Below are 20,066 nucleotides of genomic sequence, written 5' to 3' on the forward strand. Positions count from 1 at the left end.
CAAAATTCTTTTTAGCAGGGTCTGAATTTAATTATATTTTTTATAGATCATAATGTAAGTTTATTATATATTAATTTATAATTTTTTTAATTTTTGAAATGATTAAATAGATTTTTTTATTTTATTTTAAGGGGGTTAAAGTGTAATTTTACTATATTAATTTATAATCTTTTTATTAAAAAATTTCATTTTGAAGGGGTAAAATGCAATTCAATATATATATTAATTTTCAACAAAATTGACTTGATGATATTTGAGAAAATAGAGAGAATTTTAAATTATGCTTGTAACTGAAATTTTATTGGGTGTTTCATTGGGTCATTAAGGCTTAAGTAGATGAATTTCATCATTGTTTCACGAATCGAGCCAGTTTAAGTGGATTAAATGAGTTCCATTTGACTAATTGACCTCTAAAGGACAATTTATGCGCATCCATCATGAGTTTTAATCCGTAGCTCATGATATTCTCTTCCACCCATTCTTGTGATACTCTCGTCTTGTCTTAAAAATGACACTAGTTCGACTTGCCCTTCCCATCAGTTGGGATTAGAGATGTTCATGAGTCGGATCGGAATGGGTCTATACATGATATTAACATATTATATGATTGCTCAAGCTGGATCCGATCAAAATATGGGCCTAAAATTTGCCTAAGCCAATCCATGTTTGTAAATGATTAACTTAAGTCCATTTTAGGTTCGTCTACATTATTTTTAAAATTAATAATTTTATATATTTTTATTTATTAAAATTTTATATATAGTTCACCTTAACAATTTTATTCCTTATATACTACTATAGATTTAATTTTTATGTGTTATAAATTACATAATATATAAAAATAAAATAACAGAAAAGGATACATCTCAAAACTATACATGAACTATGGTTTAATGTACAATTATATACATGAAATTTTGATTTGATCCAATTCTTGTAAATTATGAATACAATTATTGATATAACATTATTTTATGTTTATATATTACATACACAAATAATTAATTTATCCAATCTAAAAATAAATTGATGTATTTATTTCTTTAAATGTGTAAGATTAAATCAAAATTAAAATTTCAAGTATATGTTTGAACCAAAATTAGAGTTTTACATGTATAATTGCACTAAATTAAAATTCATATGCACAATTACACATTAAATCAAAGTTCATGTATAATTTTGAGATTTACCCCTAATATAAAACATTACTAACTTAAAAATGGGTCGAGTCAGGCCGAGCTTAGGCATTGAATATTCAAACTCAAGACTGACCCAAATTTTAAACAAACTTAAATTTTTTACATAAACCCATTTTTGAACCTTCCTAAATTTCAAATAAACTTTTGAACTTGAACAGATAACTTGCCATATAAACAGCATGGTGGGAAGGGAATATATAATAAGTGTCATATTAGTGGGCTTAATAGATATATTTCTTTGGAAGTTGTTAGATTTTATGCTCATTAATTTATTTAAATAATAAGGTTGGAGGCCAATTTGGATTTTGGGATCCTTTTTGTGAAATAAAATACAAATTTTCCATTTATTCAATTAATTTTTAAGGTAATTTCCATTTATTTATAAAAATGGATATATAAATATAGTGATACCAACATAGTAAAGACCGCCACTAAATTAAAATTTCCTAGTCAAATATCTTAGAAAAAATCAACTGTAAAACAAGAAAAAGGAAATTGGGAAAATGGTTCCAAAGCTTGCCCAATTGTTTGTCTCAACATTGCTGCTATTAACTCCATTGCTATCTCTAGCAGGTAAACCCTTTCTCAATCTTCACTTTTCAGTCCATTTTATCTTTTATTGATGTGTTAATGTTGCAGATGGTCGAGATATTGGTGTTTGCTATGGATTAAATGGAGATAATCTTCCATCTCCAAATGAAGTAATTAATCTTTACAAAAGATGTCAAATTGATAATATTAGGATCTATCAGCCGTACCCTGAAGTGCTCGAAGCATTAAGAGGATCGGGAATATCAGTGACGATCGGTCCGAGAAATGAGGACATAGCGAGCTTCGCAACGAGCCAAGATGCAGCCAATGATTGGGTTAACACTAACATCGTCCCATACGCGGACGATATTTTATTCAGATGGATCACCATAGGCAACGAAGTTATTCCAGGACCATTAGGCTCAAATGTCCCTGCTGCCATGAACAACATCCGAAATGCACTTGCCTCGGCCGGGATAACCTTGGCTAAGGTCACAACCGTACTGCCTGGAACTGCCCTCGCAACCTCGTATCCTCCATCTGCTGGTGCTTTCGGAAGTGATATATGTTGAATATTGGCAATATCCCACATTAGGAAAAGATAGAAATGGAGGGGGTTTGGTTTGTTATATATAGAACCCCTCCCCCTTTGGTTGTATCATCCCAAAATCTTCTCCTTTGTAATATTTCTAGAAGAAATATTGATTTGGTAGTGTCCGAGGACGTAAGCTAAATTGGCCGAACCTCGTTAAATCTCTGGTATTTTATTTCTTATTTGTTTGCTTATATTTAATAGCTTTATGTTGGTTATATTTATTTAGTTATTATTGCTATAAATATCTAAGTGAGTTCTGTCTAGTTGTTGGGTTTTAAGCGGGACCATTTGTGACCCCTCCAATTTAACTGGGAATTTTCTTAGTATAATTGTTGGCATTATAATTATCTAAATATTTCTGATAATATTGTTATTAATATTATCGTCGCTTCCGCAACAATTGGTATCAGAGCCAAGGTTTTGTAGTATGCTCTGTGTTTGCAGCTTAGTCTGATCTTACACATCAGAAACATTTCCTAAAGCTTGTGGGTATTCTGCATTTGGTGGCTATTAAGTAGAAGCTATGGCAAAAATGACAGAAGAAAAACCATCCATATCAACAACTTCCACTTCGTACATTTTGCCGAGGATTGGAACTGCAAATACGAGATTTGTAGTGGAAATTTTTGATGGAACAGGTCATTTCGGCATGTGGCAAAGTGAGCTTCTAGATGCCCTCTTTCAACAGGGTCTAGATATTGCCATTGAGGAAGAAAAACCAGAAGGGGTTGATGATAAAGAATGGAAGACCATCAACCGATTGGCATGTGGTACAATTCGATCATGTCTTTCCAGAGAGCAGAAGTATACATTCAGTAAAGAGACTTCTGCAAGTAAATTGTGGAAAGCATTGGAGGAGAAATTTCTGAAGAAGAACAGTCAAAATAAGTTACATATGAAGAAAAGACTGTTTCGTTTCAGTTATGTTCCTGGTACCACGATGAACGAGCACATTACCAATTTTAATCAGCTGGTGGCTGATTTGTTGAATTTGGATGTGACTTTTGAAGACGAAGACTTGGCGTTAATGTTGTTGGGATCGCTTCCTGAGGAGTTTGAGTACCTTGAAACTACTCTACTTCATGGAAAATCGGAAGTAACTTTCAATGAAGTAACTGCTGCATTGTATAGCTATGAACTACGCCGAAAGGATAAGTTGAAAGGTTCAGGTGAAGCAGCAGTGGAAGCATTGGTAACAAGAGGTCGTCAGCAAAGTCAGTCTAAGGGGAAGAGAAGAAAGTCCAAAGGTCGAGCTGTTGCCAAAGATGAATGTTCTTTTTGCAAAGAAAAAGGACATTGGAAGAAAGATTGTCCAAAATTGAAGAAAAAAGGGAAGACTCCGCAAGATGCAAATGTTGCAGAATGCAATAGTGAAGCAGAGTCAGACTTTTCTCTTAGTATGACATCTTCAACATTATATGCAGATGAGTGGATCATGGATTCTGGTTGTTCCTATCATATGTGTCCCATTCGGGAATGGTTCTTTGAATTTCAAAAACTAGATGAAGGGGTTGTTTACATGGGTAATGATAACACATGTAAAATAGCCGGGATAGGTTCAATTAAACTGAGGAGTCATGATGGATCTACTAGAATTTTGCGGGATGTACGATATGTCCCAAAGTTGAAGAAGAATCTCATCTCTTTGGGGTCGTTAGAATCTAAAGGCCTAGTTGTGACAATACGAGATGGAGTTCTTAAAGCAACTTCAGGAGCATTGGTGATGTTGAAAGGCATAAGAAAGAACAATCTATATTACTACCAAGGTAGTACAGTGGTCGGGACAACAGCAGCAGCAATTACGAGTACCAAGAAGGACGCTGAGGCAACACAGCTGTGGCATATGCGTTTGGGCCATGCTGGTGAAAAATCCTTGCAAACTCTAGCCAAGCAAGGATTATTGAAAGGTACAAAGACTTGCAAACTTGAATTTTGCGAGCATTGTGTTCTGGGAAAACAACGAAGGGTGAAATTTGGCACTGGGATTCACAATACTAAAGGTATTCTGGATTATGTGCATTCTGATGTATGGGGACCGTCCAAGACTCCATCACTTGGAGGAAGACGTTATTTTGTCACCTTTATTGATGATTTTTCCAGACGAGTTTGGGTGTTCCCTATGAAGAACAAAGATGAGGTGCTTGAAGTTTTCCTTAAGTGGAAAACTAAAGTTGAAAATCAGACAGGAAGGAAGATTAAGGTTCTCCGATCAGACAACGGTGGAGAATATAAAAGCGATCCTTTCCTGAAGATATGCCAAGATTGTGGCATAGTAAGGCACTTCACCGTAGGTGGAACACTGCAACAGAATGGGGTGGCAGAGCGTATGAATCGAACGCTTGTGGAGAAAGTTCGATGTATGTTATCTAATGCTGGATTAGATAGAAAGTTTTGGACTGAGGCTGTGACGTACGCTCAACATCTCATCAATCATTTGCCATCATCTGCTATAAATGGCAAGACTCCTTTGGAGAAATGGTATGGAAAACCTGCTACTGATTATGACACCTTGCGCATTTTTGGTTCTATTGCATATTATCATGTGAAAGAATCAAAGTTAGATCCAAGAGCAAAGAAGGCTCTATTCATGGGCTTCAATGCTGGTGTTAAGGGATATCGTTTGTGGTGTCTAGAGGCAAAGAAGACGATAATCAGTAGGGATGTTACCTTTCATGAATCTGCCATGTTGAATAAGGTAAATCCAGAAGGAGTGAGTAGTACTTCGCAGCAGGTGGAGTGTACTCCGCAGCAGGTGGAGTTTGAGCAGAGTGTGGTAATTCCAGCAGAAGGTACCACTAGTGATTCTTCATTGGCAGATGCAGAGTCAGATGAGGAAGAGGTTTCTACCCAAGAACCTCAACAGCAATCAGAGCCAATTGCAGTCAGAAGGCAGAGACGAGAAATTCAGAAACCAGCTCGTTTCACTGACATGGTAGCTTATGCACTTCCAGTTGTTGATAATATTCCATCCACTTACACCGAAGCCATTCAGAGTTTAGAGAATAATAGATGGTTAGGTGCAATGGAAGAGGAAATGCAATCTCTAGAGAAAAAACAAGACGTGGAAGCTGGCACAACTACCAAAAGGGAAGAAGGCGATTGGTTGCAAATTTGAAGACACTATTGAAGTTTGTGTTATGAGAAGATGTTCGAAGATGTGGAATATCGCCAAGGTGGAGATTTGTTGAATATTGGCAATATCCCACATTAGGAAAAGATAGAAATGGAGGGGGTTTGGTTTGTTATATATAGAACCCCTCCCCCTTTGGTTGTATCATCCCAAAATCTTCTCCTTTGTAATATTTCTAGAAGAAATATTGATTTGGTAGTGTCCGAGGACGTAAGCTAAATTGGCCGAACCTCGTTAAATCTCTGGTATTTTATTTCTTATTTGTTTGCTTATATTTAATAGCTTTATGTTGGTTATATTTATTTAGTTATTATTGCTATAAATATCTAAGTGAGTTCTGTCTAGTTGTTGGGTTTTAAGCGGGACCATTTGTGACCCCTCCAATTTAACTGGGAATTTTCTTAGTATAATTGTTGGCATTATAATTATCTAAATATTTCTGATAATATTGTTATTAATATTATCGTCGCTTCCGCAACAATATAACGGAGACTATAACCGGTATTGCTGCGATCCTGGCTCAACAGGATACACCCATTTTGATCAATGTATACCCTTACTTTGCCTACTCATCGGATCCTTCTCATATTTCTGCCCAATACGCCATGTTCACTTCTACTGCGCCTGTGGTGGTCGATGGAAGCTTCCAATATTTCAACCTCTTTGATGCCATGGTTGATGCTTTCAATGCTGCACTTGAAAAGATCAACTTTGGCAACGTGAAAGTCGCTGTAGCCGAGACCGGATGGCCAACAGCCGGAAATGAGCCCTACACGAGTGTGGCCAATGCTCAAACTTACAACCGTAACCTGCTGAATCATGTGATGCAGAACGGGACACCAAGAAGGCCTGACTATATAATGCCCACATTTTTCTTTGAGATGTTCAATGAAGACTTGAAGGGAAATGTAGTTGAGCAGAACTTTGGATTCTTCTACCCCAGCATGCGACCTGTCTATCCTTTTTGGTGATTTCAATATTGCTTTCAAAATTATGGTAATTTGATTTTGTATTTAATAATTTAATGCTTTTTAATTACATCATAGCTCAAAGAATAAAGTCTGTGAAAAGGGATAAGGGTTAGAACAAGCAGTCTTTGCAAATCCTCGTTTAAATAAGATGAGCTCAATCCCTAATATTAAAATAAAATTTATTAATGTTAATTTGCATTTTTTTCATGATATTTTTATTGTTGTTAATTAACAAATGAAACAAAAAGAAAAATTGGCAAGAGAATACAATATAAATATTATTTATAATTATAATAACTTATTCTTATTGTGGCATTTTAGTAGATAATTTAATTATAATTTATAATAATTTCGATATGTTCTTTAAGTATAACCGTTTAACGGTCCAAATACGGATTCTACAGCAATTTCTACATGGGCGCAGTCACACTTTCCAGAGACACAAGTACATGTAGCAGGAGCTGGACAACCGGGAGAACCACACTGGTTTATGCAATCACTACACCAAAACAGACTTTTAGCGGCATTTTTAGTGGCATTTAAATAAAAAACGCCGCTAAAGATCTAAACCCAACGGCATCGTTTTTTTACCCTCTAGGGCTTTAGCGCCGTTTTTAAAAAAGCGACGCTAATGCTCAGAGCTTTAGCGTCATTTTTAAAAAAGCGCCACAAAAACATTTTATCTGTCTATTTACTATTTAATTTGTTTAATTATATTAATTAAAATTCAATTTATTTTTAATTGAATATTTGTTAAAATTTGATAAATTTGAAATAATGACACGTAAAAATAATTTAAAATAAAAAACATAGAAAAATATTTGTTAAAATAGAAAAATTAAAATACTATTATTTAAAATAATTTTAAAATTTTTTGGGTGCATGACTGATTGATTTTTAATTTATATATTAAATAATTTCATATATAATTGCAAAAGATACGATAGTATTAATTTTAAAATATTTAATTAATTATCATTATAGTTTAGGGTATAGTGTTAATTTATGATTTAAGGCCGGTTTAGGAGTTACAATTTTAAGGTTTATAGATTATGGAATTAGGGATTATGGATTATGGATTAGGGATTCTAGTTTAAGGGTTGTGTTTTAGGGGTTAGGGGTTAGAGATTAAGAGTTAGGGATATATTTAGGGTTTATGGATTTAGTGTCAGGTTAAGGCTTAGGGTTTAGGTTAATTAGTATGTTTTAATCTATATTAAACAAGGTTTAGGGGTTAAGGGTTAGGGACTTGGGATAAGGTTTAGGGTTTAGATTAATTAGTGTTTTTTAATTTATATATTAAATAAGGTTTATGGGTTAGTAGTTAAGGGTTTGGGGTTTGGGGTTTGGGGTTTGGGATTAGATGTTAAGAGTTAGTGATTTAGGGTTTAGAGATTTGGGGTTGGGCTAGGGTTTAAGATTTAGATTAATTAGTATTTTTAATTTATATTTTAATTAAGTTCTTATATAATTGTAAAAGAGGGGTTAGGGTTAAGAGTTAGGGATTTAAGATTTAGGAATTTTAGGGTCGAATCAAGGTTTTGGGTTTAGATTAATTAGTTTTTTTAAAAATATATTTTAAAAATTTAATCTAAATCATTTGATATATTTAAATATTAGTTTAAATAGAATTAATAAATAAGTTAAGAAAAGTATTGATATATATATGGATGGATATATATTTAGGTACGTATAATTAATTATTTTGGATATATAGGACCAAAATTCTAAGAAATGAAATAAAAATACAAACAAAAAAGACAAAAAAACCTAAAATTTATAATTTTATATAATTCTTATATTTTAGAAATGAAATAAATTAAAGATTTTGTGGCATTTTTTTTTGTAAAAAACGCCAGAACTATGGATTAAAGCTTTAATTTTTAGTGGCGTTTTTATAAAAAACGCCACAAAAAATTATTTTATTTAAAAAAAACGCGCCTTTTTATCCAAATTTTCCCCCACTGAAACCCTTAATTTTTTCCCCTCTTCTTCGCGGTCTGTGAGGATTTCGCTCCTTCACCCTTTTCAAACTCATTTCTTTCTCCTTTCTTTCTTTTTCTCGGATATTCTTTCTCCCTCTCTCCAAAGTTCTTCGATCCTTTCCGTCTCCTTTCCGCCTCCAAAGCTCTCCAAAGTTAGCTGCATATGATTCGATTAGAAACTGGATATTGCAAGGTTCTCCAAAGTTAAATAAATTTATATTTAATTTCTCTAAAAAAGATTATTACCATTTTCCCCAATCTCTTTCTCTCCCTAACAAAAAGGGGTCGTTTATCTTGTTCTGTTTCAATTTTTCAGGGTTTCGTTTAATCAAAGGCCGTTGAAGGAGGACGATTTAATGGCAGCGACGACGGCGCAAGGGATGGACCCAGCAGTAGTAGACGATATAATCAGACGGCTGACGGAAGTTCGGTCAGCCAGGCCAGTGAAACAAGTTTGCTTGAACTCGAAGCACCCATCAAAATTTGCAGTAAAGTTTTTGGGCTTTTTTTTTTAATTTTTAGCTTTATGTTTCGTTGGGGATTGTTATTAGAAAATATTTTGTGGGTTTTTAAAGCTTAATTTATCGTTTTTCTAGAGGTGGAAATTGGGTTCCTGTTGTTTTGTTTTAACTGTTTGATTGATATATGAAGTAAATAAAATCATATATATGACATGTTTGAATATGATTGTAAACTCGAATGAATAGAAATGGAGATATCATTCAAATGGGACTTAATAGTAGTACCATCATTTTCCTGTATCTTAATATATTGGATTTTTATTTACATAGTAGGATATTAAAATGACAAACAGGAAGGCACCTCAACATATTTTGAGCATTGTTTTCGGGTTCAGTAGCAGCAAATGATGCCAATGTGGCTGAGATTGGTGCGGTGAAGATTGCTCTGTAAGTATTTTTTAGCTATGAACTGGAAGATTAATGATTCTTTATTTATTGAACTTGGTTCATTGGTGGTGTTTTCTTGGTGTGCTAACAAGGTAATGAGACCATGGTCTTCAATTTATGTGCAGATAATTTACAGCCATAATGTGAATCTGATGTCCATCTATAAGGGATTGTCAGATTAAGTGTCAACCTTAACTAGAAGATAAGTCATCAAGAATTCCTCTTGTTTCTTCAAAAACGGTAGTTCTCTTACTCTCTTAGACAAAATTTAATAATATTGTCTAGCATTGTAATTAAAAGCTCCTTTTAAGTCCACCTAAAATACACGTCTTCCAATATAGAAGTTCTAAGCTTTCTCAATTCATTTACTCTTATTCAAAAAAAGTTTGGAAACATTTGCATTGCTCCTATGTTTTACTTTGAATGAATTTTCCACAATAATTTTGATTAGATTGTTGGGTTAAAATATATGAGTTAAATTCTGTGAATTGAATGCTCCATGATGATTAGTTTTTGCTAAATCGGTTGGGATACTTTATTCTGCTCAGAGGATATAACCAGGCATTTCTGAATAGTTTTGCCATTATTTCTGAATCTTCTAAGCGAGTTTGTGACGTTCATATGGATGATACCCATAGGCCTTCGCATGGACAGTTTTTTAGGCCTTCGAATGGCTCTTTCTTCTTATTTTTTTCTATGATTTTTTTGTGTTTTTTGTATAGAAGGAAAAAGTTAGTTTGTCCCTTATTTGCATTGCAGGTATGTGCTGGTCTGTATAGTAAAAATATGTAAAAAAATATATTTAGATTTGTAAAAATATATAAATATAAAAAATACATTAAAGTTAAATTATAAAATTATAAAAAATTTGAAGGTAATCCATTGAAAGGGGTGGAGTCCCTGTATTTCGTGAAATACAAATTGGGCATCCATGTATATATTGATGTTTATTACTTGAAAAGCAAGGAGTTTAGAAGGGTTGGTTTATTTATTAATACAAATTTATTCAATTACAGGATGGTACTGAAGGAATAAATCTCAAAATTGGTGCTGCTAATGCTATATATTTTCTTAATAATATTTCAGGAAATTTTATATTTATTACTTTAAAATATTGATAATTGAGGAAATAAACTCTACTGATTAATTGTGTTCATAATATTTGGAATAAAAAAAGTAAATTACATTGCTACAGCATGCAATGGTAAGTAGAGTGTCTGTCGAAGTATAGACCAGTAATAGAAATCACCTTGGGGTAATATAACTCCTGAAATCTGAAGTTCAACAGAAGCATGTCATGACATGATAACAAACAAATTTCTTATACATAATTTTTTTTCTTGATTTATTTATGTGTTCTTGTTACTGTAAAATTACATATACAGCATGAATTAGTGTAAAAAGAAAAAAATGATTCAAGGGTAAGCGTTGATGAATTTGTTCACATTTTAATGTGCATTCTGGTTTTTACTAAGGATAGTTACTAACATATCCAGTTTCTGAACTGGATACAATGTGTTTCTTGTTGAAAGTTTCTTGTTGAAAGTTTCTGAACTAAAGATGTTGCTGATAAAGCTTCAACTCAATTCTCTTGCGATGTGTATAGCCATAGGCAGGTTCAACTAGTCAGTCTGTTTCTCATATGTATTATTTATTTTAGTTTTGATTCCAAATTTTTATTTTTGCTTTAATATTAACGACAACTTGAGTTCTAACTTTTGAATTTAAATTGTGTTATTTAATTTATTATTTTAAATTCTAAAATTAAATTCATTAATTTTTATATTTAGTTTTAAAGTTAAAATTTTCATAAAAAAATTAATTTAAATAATATTTTTTATTTATCTATATTTAAAGTTCAAATTTAAAAAATAAAACATAATATAATATTTATCATAAAAATAAATATTATTTAATTAAAATAACTTTTTTAAAAGGTTATATTTTTAGCGGCGTTTTTTGCAAAAACGTCGCTAAAGGTCATAGTCTTTAGCAGCGTTTGTGGGAAAAGCGCCGCTAAAGGTCTTGGTCTTTAGCGGCATTTGTGAGAGAAGCGCCGCTAAAGGTCTTGATCTTTAGCAGCGTTTGTGGTAGAAGCGCCGCTAAAGTTCTTGGTCTTTAGCGGCGTTTGTGGGAGAAGCGCCGCTAAAAGCCTGTTTTGGTGTAGTGAATCTTTACTACTCTTGCAAATCAAAGACCTAGCATTCACATTATTTAAAGTACCTGCAAAAATATATTAAAATTCTTATAAATAATAATTTAATTCTTAGTGCTTCATGGTAAATTTAGATACCAAAAATCTTATTTTAAAAAAATAAATTACTAAAAGTTAAATAAGAAAAAGTGTGTGGATAAATACATACAAAGAGTAGAAACGAAGAGGAGGAGCAACAAAACTATAGTCGTGGTTGATGGCTTCATTTTTTGTTTCTCCTCTAACAAAATTATAAAAGCTTTCTTTTAGGTTTTATGATCTTTAAAATTGAAATCCTAAGGTTTATATAGGCAATAGTGAAGAGAAAGTTTAGGAAAGAAATTAGCCATAATCTCATTTTTTTGAATAATTTTATACTTACCAAAATGTGATTCTATTTTATATTTACTTACCTAAAATTCTTCCCAATAATATTTACTTTCCAAAATTAAAAAAATACGTTGAATAATTTTATACTTACCATCATAATGTCATTCCATTTTATATTTACTTACCAAGTTCTTTTTTTTTCAATAATAATTATTGTCGAAACCATTTTAAGAAAAACGGGGTCGACTTTGGTTTTGAAAATAAAAACAAACAATGGGAGTCGCCACCAATCCTTTTTGATGAAGTGTGATCAGGTCACCTTAAATTAATCATTTTAATAAAAGTTAAGATTTACTAAAACGATAATTTTTGGTCTACGAGAATCAGAAAATGAGTTCGGGAGTCGGTTACGTACGAGGAAGGATTAGCATCCTCGTGATGCTCAAAAATTGGTACCTAGTTGATTAATTAGTGTCTTAGTGTTGAAACTTTGAAAACTTGAAAGACTTTAAAATACAATCCCTCTTTTTGTAGAAACACTTGAATGTTAAAGACATTCTCGTCTCGAAATAATAAAATGTCTCATCCAGTAAGTTAGGACACAACATCTTGAATTTTCGAGAACGAGCTTGCCTTTTATTTAAAATTTGTGTATTTTAACCTATTAAAAGGGTATTCGATATTGAGAGTAAACGAGAAGAATCGAAACCCAGTAAGTTAGGGCACAATATCATAAATTTCTAAGTATCGAATATTGCCTTTGTTTGCAAAAATCTTATCTCGAGGTATCAAGATATCATATCCAGTAAGTTAGGACACAACACCGCGTATCTCCGAGAATAAGCATTTTATTCAAAACTCGTGTTGCGATTTTAAAAGAATATTTCGTAATTTAGGTTAAATGAGAAAAATCGAAACCCAGTAAGTTAGGACACGATTTATTGAATTTCCAAACACGGAATATCGCTTTATTTTAGAAAACACAATTGTATGTGTCGAGTAAAAGACTAATGTAATTATGACTTTATGGTAAAATGAGAAAACAAATTATAATGCTAATATGTGCAACAAAGAACATAGTAAACGTAATAACATAAATAACGATGACAAGTGTAAAATAATCAATACAATAAATAATGGGTTAATAAAAACAATAAGTGAATAAACAAAATTATTTGATGAGATAAAAAAAGGCTCGAATAACAAATAATAAAAAGCTAAGCACATAAATGAGAGAATAATAAAAAAAAGATTAAATAGAACAGACAAAAAAATGATAAGAAGAATAATAATAATAAAACAAAAGAATAATGAAAATGATACTAGAATACTGAAAATGATACCTTAATAATGATATGGTAATAATAATTGTAACAACCTAATTTTTAGTGGTGTCGGAACAGTGATTCGAGATCACTAAATCCGACAAATGAGTAGGAAATATTATTAATTTAGTGAGTATAAGTTAAATGTGAAGTTAGGAAAAATTTTGAAATAGTGAATAGTGTACTAAAAATAAATACTAAAATAATTAGAATCAAAAACAAGGTATCGAGACCTCGGAAATTTTAAATCGAGCCATAAATATTTTTATAAATATTTATGGAGTGTTAATAAGTTAGTATTAAAGTTTCGTCAAGAAATTTTAAAGTTCTGATAGTTAATTGAACAAAAAGGACTAAATTGTATCAAATGCAAAATTGTGGGAAATGATTAAATAGCTTAAATGATAAAAGAAAGAGGGTTTAAAATGAAAATAGACCCAAGGTCTATTTGGGCTGGACGGCAAGAGCATGAAATCAGCAAGAAAATAAGGAGAATTAAGGGTAAAATTGCAAAATTTACTTAATAAAGCTAGGACTAAAGTGGAATTATCTAGATTTCTCTTTATTTTTCTGCATTCTCATCAGAAAAAACGCCATGGAAGAGTTATATTAAGCTGGTTTTTCATATTTTTACTTCAAGTAAGTTCAATTCTTGATTATTTCTTGAAATTTTTGTGTTTTTATGACTTTTACAACTAGGTCCACTGTTGAATTCATTAGTTTTTGATTCTATGAAAGAAATTGAAAGTTTCTATGAATATGTGCTGGAAGTATATGATGATTTGGCATGGAATTAGAGCTTAAAATTGTTTATATGCTGATTTTTTTGAAAGAATTGAATAGAAAGTGAATGTTTGGGACCTAATTGTAAAAGAGTTTGAAGTTAGAGTTTTATGTGGAAATTATGAATTTCAATAGTTATGAAATAACTTATAATGTCTAGGAAAAGTATTAATTGATAAAATAATCTTAATTGAGGGGTTAATTGAGCAAGGACTGAATTGTATGAATTGTGAAATTTGGGGCAAAATGGAAATCAACATTTTGCACTAAAACTGTTTTGGACAGCAGCAGTAGTCTAACTTTGAAAAATCACCAAAAATTTTAGAAATGGAATTAGAGGATGAATAAAATATGAAATTAAAGCTTATTGAGTCTAATTTCTTACAGAAGAAATTATGTAAACAATGGAATTGTAAATCATGAGATATGATAAATTTTGTGAGACAAGGTCAGAATGATTTCGGGTTCCCCTGTTCTGACTTTGTAAAATCATCAAAATTTGGATAAAAATAATTATGGGCTTAAATTTATATGTTTAGAATCCTGAATGAGTCTATTTTCAAGAGAAATAAATGGAAACATCATTCGAATCCTGTACAAGGAGATAATTAATTTTTAGTAAAGAAGGGTCGGAACTGTCAGACAGCAGAACAGGGGGGACTTCAATGAATAAACTGTATTAACTGGCCCAACCAAAAATTATGAAATTTTTATGGTAAGAATATATGTGAGTCTAGTTTTAGGGAAAATTAGCGGACCTTAATTTGGAGTTCCGTAGCTTCAGATATAAATAATTTAGTGACTATGACACAGTTGGATATCTTGAATATTCACATAAGTAATTAGTGAAAATTATGGATAAGGTTACTCACAAGTGTGTTATTTATACTAAGGATGTGGATGGAGAGGACGAGGAGAAAAAATATGCATATATATATGAATGACTTGCGTATAAATTGATCACATGCTCGATTATAATCGATAAGTGTTGAATTAGAAATAATATAATGACTTATTTGGAATATTTATTATGAAATTATGATTATCGTTATAATACAAAAATCGAACTTCTGAGTTTATATGGCTAAATTTTAGTGATCATTTGTTAATTTTATGAATTTCATAATGTGTTATTTCATATGTATTGATGATAAAATCGTGAATAATGTAAAATCATGAAAATTGAATAAATAATCAAATTGAGCATTTCAGTTCAGTGACAAGATGAATTGAAGGAAAAGACCATGGTTGGACCATGGCAACAAGTGATAAGTGATAGCTTCGGCTACACTTATCTGATCAAGGACAAATGAAAGTGATAAGTGATAGCTTCGGTTACACTTATCTGATCAATGACAAATAACAAGTGAAAAGTGGTAGCCTCGACTACCTGATCAGTGAAAAGTGGTAGCTTCTGCTACCTGATCAGTGAAAAGTGGTAGCTCCAGCTACGTGATCAGTGAAAAGTGGAAGCTCCGGCTACCTGATCAGTGAAAAATGGTAGCTCTGGCTACCTGATCAGTGAATAGTGGTAGCTTCGGCTACAAGTGACAAGTGATTTCCGTATAAGACCATATTTGGGATATGGCATCAGTGAGATATGTGATTCGTGTAAGACCATAGCTGGGCTATGGCATCAATATGTGATATGTGATTACGTGTAAGACCATAGCTGGGCTATGGCATCGATATATGAATATGTGTAAGACCATAGCTGGGCTATGGTGTAACACCCCTACCCGTATTCATTGCCGGAATAGGTACGAGGCATTACCGGAGTTTACTGAACATTTTCAGATAATTCTGAGTCATTTATTATTCATATTTTGAAAATAATCATAACGTCTCTTTATTGGGCCCTCGAAGCCCCAAACATACATTAAAAACCAACCGGAATTAAATCGGGATCATAAAAAATTTCACAAAATCTTAAATTTTATTTTCATCTAAGTACTTACCATTTCAATGCTTCTTATAATTAAACATGTTACCATTCAATCAATAGCTTGACCTTTGTCTAAGCGTCAAGCCACATCATTGTTAGTATACTTGCACATATTTCATATAAATTCAACATTGATATACTTATTTTCTCGACATGTCACACTTGAGTTTAATAATTGTCTTTACTTACATAATTTCCTTGTATCAACATATCAAAGATAATCATATATATACATGTCATGAAACATATCATTCTCTTACCGTTTCTTCATAAGCATATATCATTCATTTCATTATATCAATATTTCATGCTCCATCATTTCCACATATTTTATGTATATTTATTCCGGTAATAGCTTATATCAAACTTAACATAAATTATATTCCATGTACTTATACTTATTTCGTTTATCTATCTTAATAATTATTTCATATAATCATTCGTCATCTGACACATATTACCTGAATATCAATTGTTCAACAGATGTCATAGCGTCTCTCATCCACGGCCTTATTTATCTTTGACACGATGCCATAGTGTCTTTCAACTATGGTCTTACTCATTTTCTGTCATGTTGCCATGGTATCTTTCAACCATGGTCTTACACATTTCATATCAGGTTGCCATGGTGTCTTTCAACCATGGTCTTACACATTTCATATCAGGTTGCCATGGTGTCTTTCAACCATGGTCTTACACATTTCATATCAGGCTGCCATGGTATCTTTCAACCATGGTCTTACACATTTCATTTCAGAGAGCACACTCTCGCGAACCTCATCCTTACAGTGGGATTACCAGTCCAGGCTAAATTCCCTGCAACGACAATTGCTCTAATGAGCTTGGATCTGAATTACCAGTCCAGGCTAAATTCAGACCCTAATTTGGATTACCCATCCAGGCTAAATCCATTTTACACGTATTCTTCGGGAGGGCTATATCAGAATAGGATCACCCGTCCGGGCTAGATCCTTTTTACCGTCAATTCCTTTTCAGAGATCCATCGAATTTTCCTTTCATTCAACCGGGATTTATTTTCAATTTATATCGATTATTATCAATATTTCATCAAATATCATGAATTGAACATTCAAATCATATTTTCATCACATAACCACATATTTCAAGTATTTAAAATACAATTCAAGTTACACCAACTTACCTCATTGCTTGTTGGTGTTTATAATTTCATTAATCCGATATCTTTTCTTTTCCACGATCAAGTCTCATATTTGAGTCGTCCGGATCTTTATAAATAAATTTGATCATTATTTTCATTCATTTCATATTCTAATGCATTTAATTAATGCTCTAGGCAAAATTACCATTTTGCCCCTAAACTTTTAATTAATGAGGATTTCATCCTTAGGGTCAGGAAAATAAAATTCTTGCAATTTAATCCTTATTTTCAGCTATTATTCTCATACATATTGATAACAGTCAATGAATTCTATAAAATATCAGAATTTTCCATAATTTTAACAATTTTCAATTTAATCCCTAAAACATGTTTTCCCCCTATCTTGAACTAAATTAATAATTTTATTCAAATTTGTAATTTAAATAATAAAATAATCCATTTCATGCAATTTGGTCATTTCTGATATTTTTACAAAATTGCCCATAAAGTTTTACTTTTATTCAATTTAGTCCATGAGCCTAAAATATGCAAATTAGCCATGCTAAATGAATATTCATATATGTTTTCCTCCTCCTCCTCTCCATTCCACATCCTTAATTTATATAACACACTTGTAAGTAACGTTATCTATATATTTTTTTATTTACTTTTATGAATATTCAAGCTATTCATCTGTGTCATAGTCACTAAATTATTTATATCTGGAGATATATAGCTCAAAATTAAGATCCAAAAATTTTTCCTGAAACTAGACTCATATGTATTCTTGCCATAAAATTTTCAGAATTTTTGGTTTAGCCAATAAGTACAGTTTATTCTTTAAAGTTACCCCTGTTCTATTGTCTGACAGTTCTAACCCTTCTTTACTAAAAATTAATTATCTCCTCGTACATAATTTGAATGGTATTCACGTTTATTTCTATTGAAAATATACTCATTCAAGATTCTAAACATATAAATTTAATCCCCTAATTATATCTATCCAATTTTTGATGATTTTCCAAAGTCAGAATAGGGGAACCCGAATTCATTCTGACCTTATCTCACAAAATACATTATATTTCATGATTTAAAAATCCATTACTTACCCTGTTTCTTCTATAAGAAACTAGACTCAATAAGCTTTAATCTCATATTTTATTAATCCTATAATTAGATTTCTACAATTTTTGGTGATTTTTCAAAGTTAGACTACTGCTGCTGTCCATAACTATTTTAGTGCAAGATATTAATTACCATGTTATAACACCCTTATTTTCTTTTTCTACACCATTTCTCATCACTTTCTCTTATTTTCTCTTCACTAACATATCAAGAACATAGGACCTTATGTAAGAAAACTCTACTATAACATTATTTCCATGCTTTGTTAATAATAACAAACTTAAAAACATATTGAAATCTTGATGTACTTACCTTTTCTTATTGACTTCAATCTTTAACTTGATTTTTCTCTCTCCTCCAGCTTCTATTTCTTGAATCCAACTTGATATTATTGCTCCCTGTCATCTCCTCGCTATCTTTCTCTCTTGATGGCTATGGAAATTCTTCCAATTTTTAGGTGAAAATAATGAATTTTTGGAGGAAGGACTAAATTGTAAGAAAAGGAAAACTTTCTTTCTTCTTCTTCTTCTCACGTTAGTTGCATGAGAATGGTGATCATCCTCCCCTTTCTTTCCTTACATATATATATTAAATAAAATAATAATAAAATAATAAAATATCATTTAAAAATCAATTTAAAGTATTAATAAACTAATATTTATTTAATTTATCTAAAATATCTCCAACATCATCATTGTCTCTAGATTTCTCTCTCTTTCAATTGACCATTTTGCCCTTTGTGATCTTTTAAAATTCCAATCTTGAGTCATCACTTAATTTGGTAAAATTGTAATTTAGTCCCTCATAATTCTTCACCTATTCAATTTGGTCCTAATTCATCAATTTTCCTTGGTTTCTAGATCATTCTACCCTTAAAATATTTGCACTATTAGTCCTTCAACTTTTCATATTTACACTTTAATCCTTCAAATTTTGAGTATTTACTCTTGGGCCACAAGACTTTTCTCACTTTACAATTTAATCCTTTCTTGAATCAATATGTCATAATATACTTCCCAATATTGACATAACTCAAAATTTTCCTTTTTGTCACTTTATTTCCTTATTTTACTATATCACGGATAATATTTTACTATAAAAATTTTCGGGGTATTACATATGGCATCATTATCTGAAGATGTGTAAGACCATAGTTGAACTATGGCATCGAGAAAACGAAGTACTCAATTCCGTAAGATGTTCACTAATTTGAAGAAGTTTGGTAAGTATTACATAGAATTATGTGACATAAGGAAATACGAGTTGATAAGACATGAGCATAAAACTTGGTTGATGAATGAGTTCATTTGTGATTATATATTTCTACGCCTTGAGTGTATTATCCGTATGAATTGGTATTCCAAATGAGTTAATGAGAAAACTTCTAGTATGAAATAATCTTAGTTTGAATGAAATATCATGAAAACGTACTTGAAATACATTGGTATGTATTGTATATGCTATCTGAATTCATAAATGTGGAAAGTAAATGTATGTGGAAATATGAGAATGGAATTTATTGATGAATACGTACATCCAAATTTATATGATAGATTTTAGTGAACATTGAAATTGGGCTCAATAAGTGATTTGGCAATTTAAATCGTGACTGGTAGGAAGAGTTAATGAATTTCATATTTATGAACTGTTACACGTATTTGTCTGAAATACGAGGAAGTGATGGTAATTGATACATAGAAATATGAAACTATGATATATATATATAAAAACATGGACTATGTTTGATAAATGTGTTCATTCATAATTATGGAATTATGTACCTCATATGTGCTATTTGCATAAAGATGATATTTCAAATACTTTGGTGAATAAAGCTTAAATACTTTGGTGAATAAAGCTTAAATATGAAATAGTATGAAATCGAAACAAATTGTTATGAAAATGTATTTAAATTATCTGTAAGT

General features: G+C 31.5%; 1 protein-coding gene and 1 long non-coding RNA gene across 2 annotated transcripts; both read left to right on the top strand.

Moving 5' to 3' along the window:
* The first annotated feature begins 1,630 nt into the window (after window positions 1-1,630).
* LOC107907750 (glucan endo-1,3-beta-glucosidase) lies at window positions 1,631-6,633 on the top strand. The gene is made up of 3 exons (XM_041075179.1): window positions 1,631-1,772; window positions 1,839-2,293; window positions 5,938-6,633. The coding sequence occupies exons 1-3, from the start codon at window positions 1,703-1,705 to the stop codon at window positions 6,424-6,426; spliced, it is 1,014 nt and encodes a 337-aa protein (XP_040931113.1). The 5' UTR covers window positions 1,631-1,702; the 3' UTR covers window positions 6,427-6,633.
* A 1,744-nt stretch (window positions 6,634-8,377) lies between these two features.
* On the top strand, window positions 8,378-9,769 carry LOC107940239 (uncharacterized). Its single transcript, XR_001695397.2, has 4 exons — window positions 8,378-8,604; window positions 8,728-8,899; window positions 9,226-9,319; window positions 9,445-9,769. It is a non-coding gene; the product is annotated as an uncharacterized lncRNA (long non-coding RNA).
* Window positions 9,770-20,066: the final 10,297 nt, after the last annotated feature.

Source organism: Gossypium hirsutum, chromosome A08, assembly GCF_007990345.1.
Source record: "Gossypium hirsutum isolate 1008001.06 chromosome A08, Gossypium_hirsutum_v2.1, whole genome shotgun sequence".
Taxonomy (NCBI): Eukaryota; Viridiplantae; Streptophyta; class Magnoliopsida; order Malvales; family Malvaceae; genus Gossypium; species Gossypium hirsutum.

What these genes read in the sequence shown, in the direction of transcription:
- LOC107907750 (XM_041075179.1), top strand. Translation starts at nt 1,703, where the DNA reads ATGGTTCCAAAGCTTGCCCAATTGTTTGTCTCAACATTGCTGCTATTA. An exon ending in TCCATTGCTATCTCTAGCAG is followed by an intron (nt 1,773 to 1,838) that starts GTAAACCCTTTC and finishes TTAATGTTGCAG; the next exon opens with ATGGTCGAGATATTGGTGTT. An exon ending in CTGGTGCTTTCGGAAGTGAT is followed by an intron (nt 2,294 to 5,937) that starts ATATGTTGAATA and finishes TTCCGCAACAAT; the next exon opens with ATAACGGAGACTATAACCGG.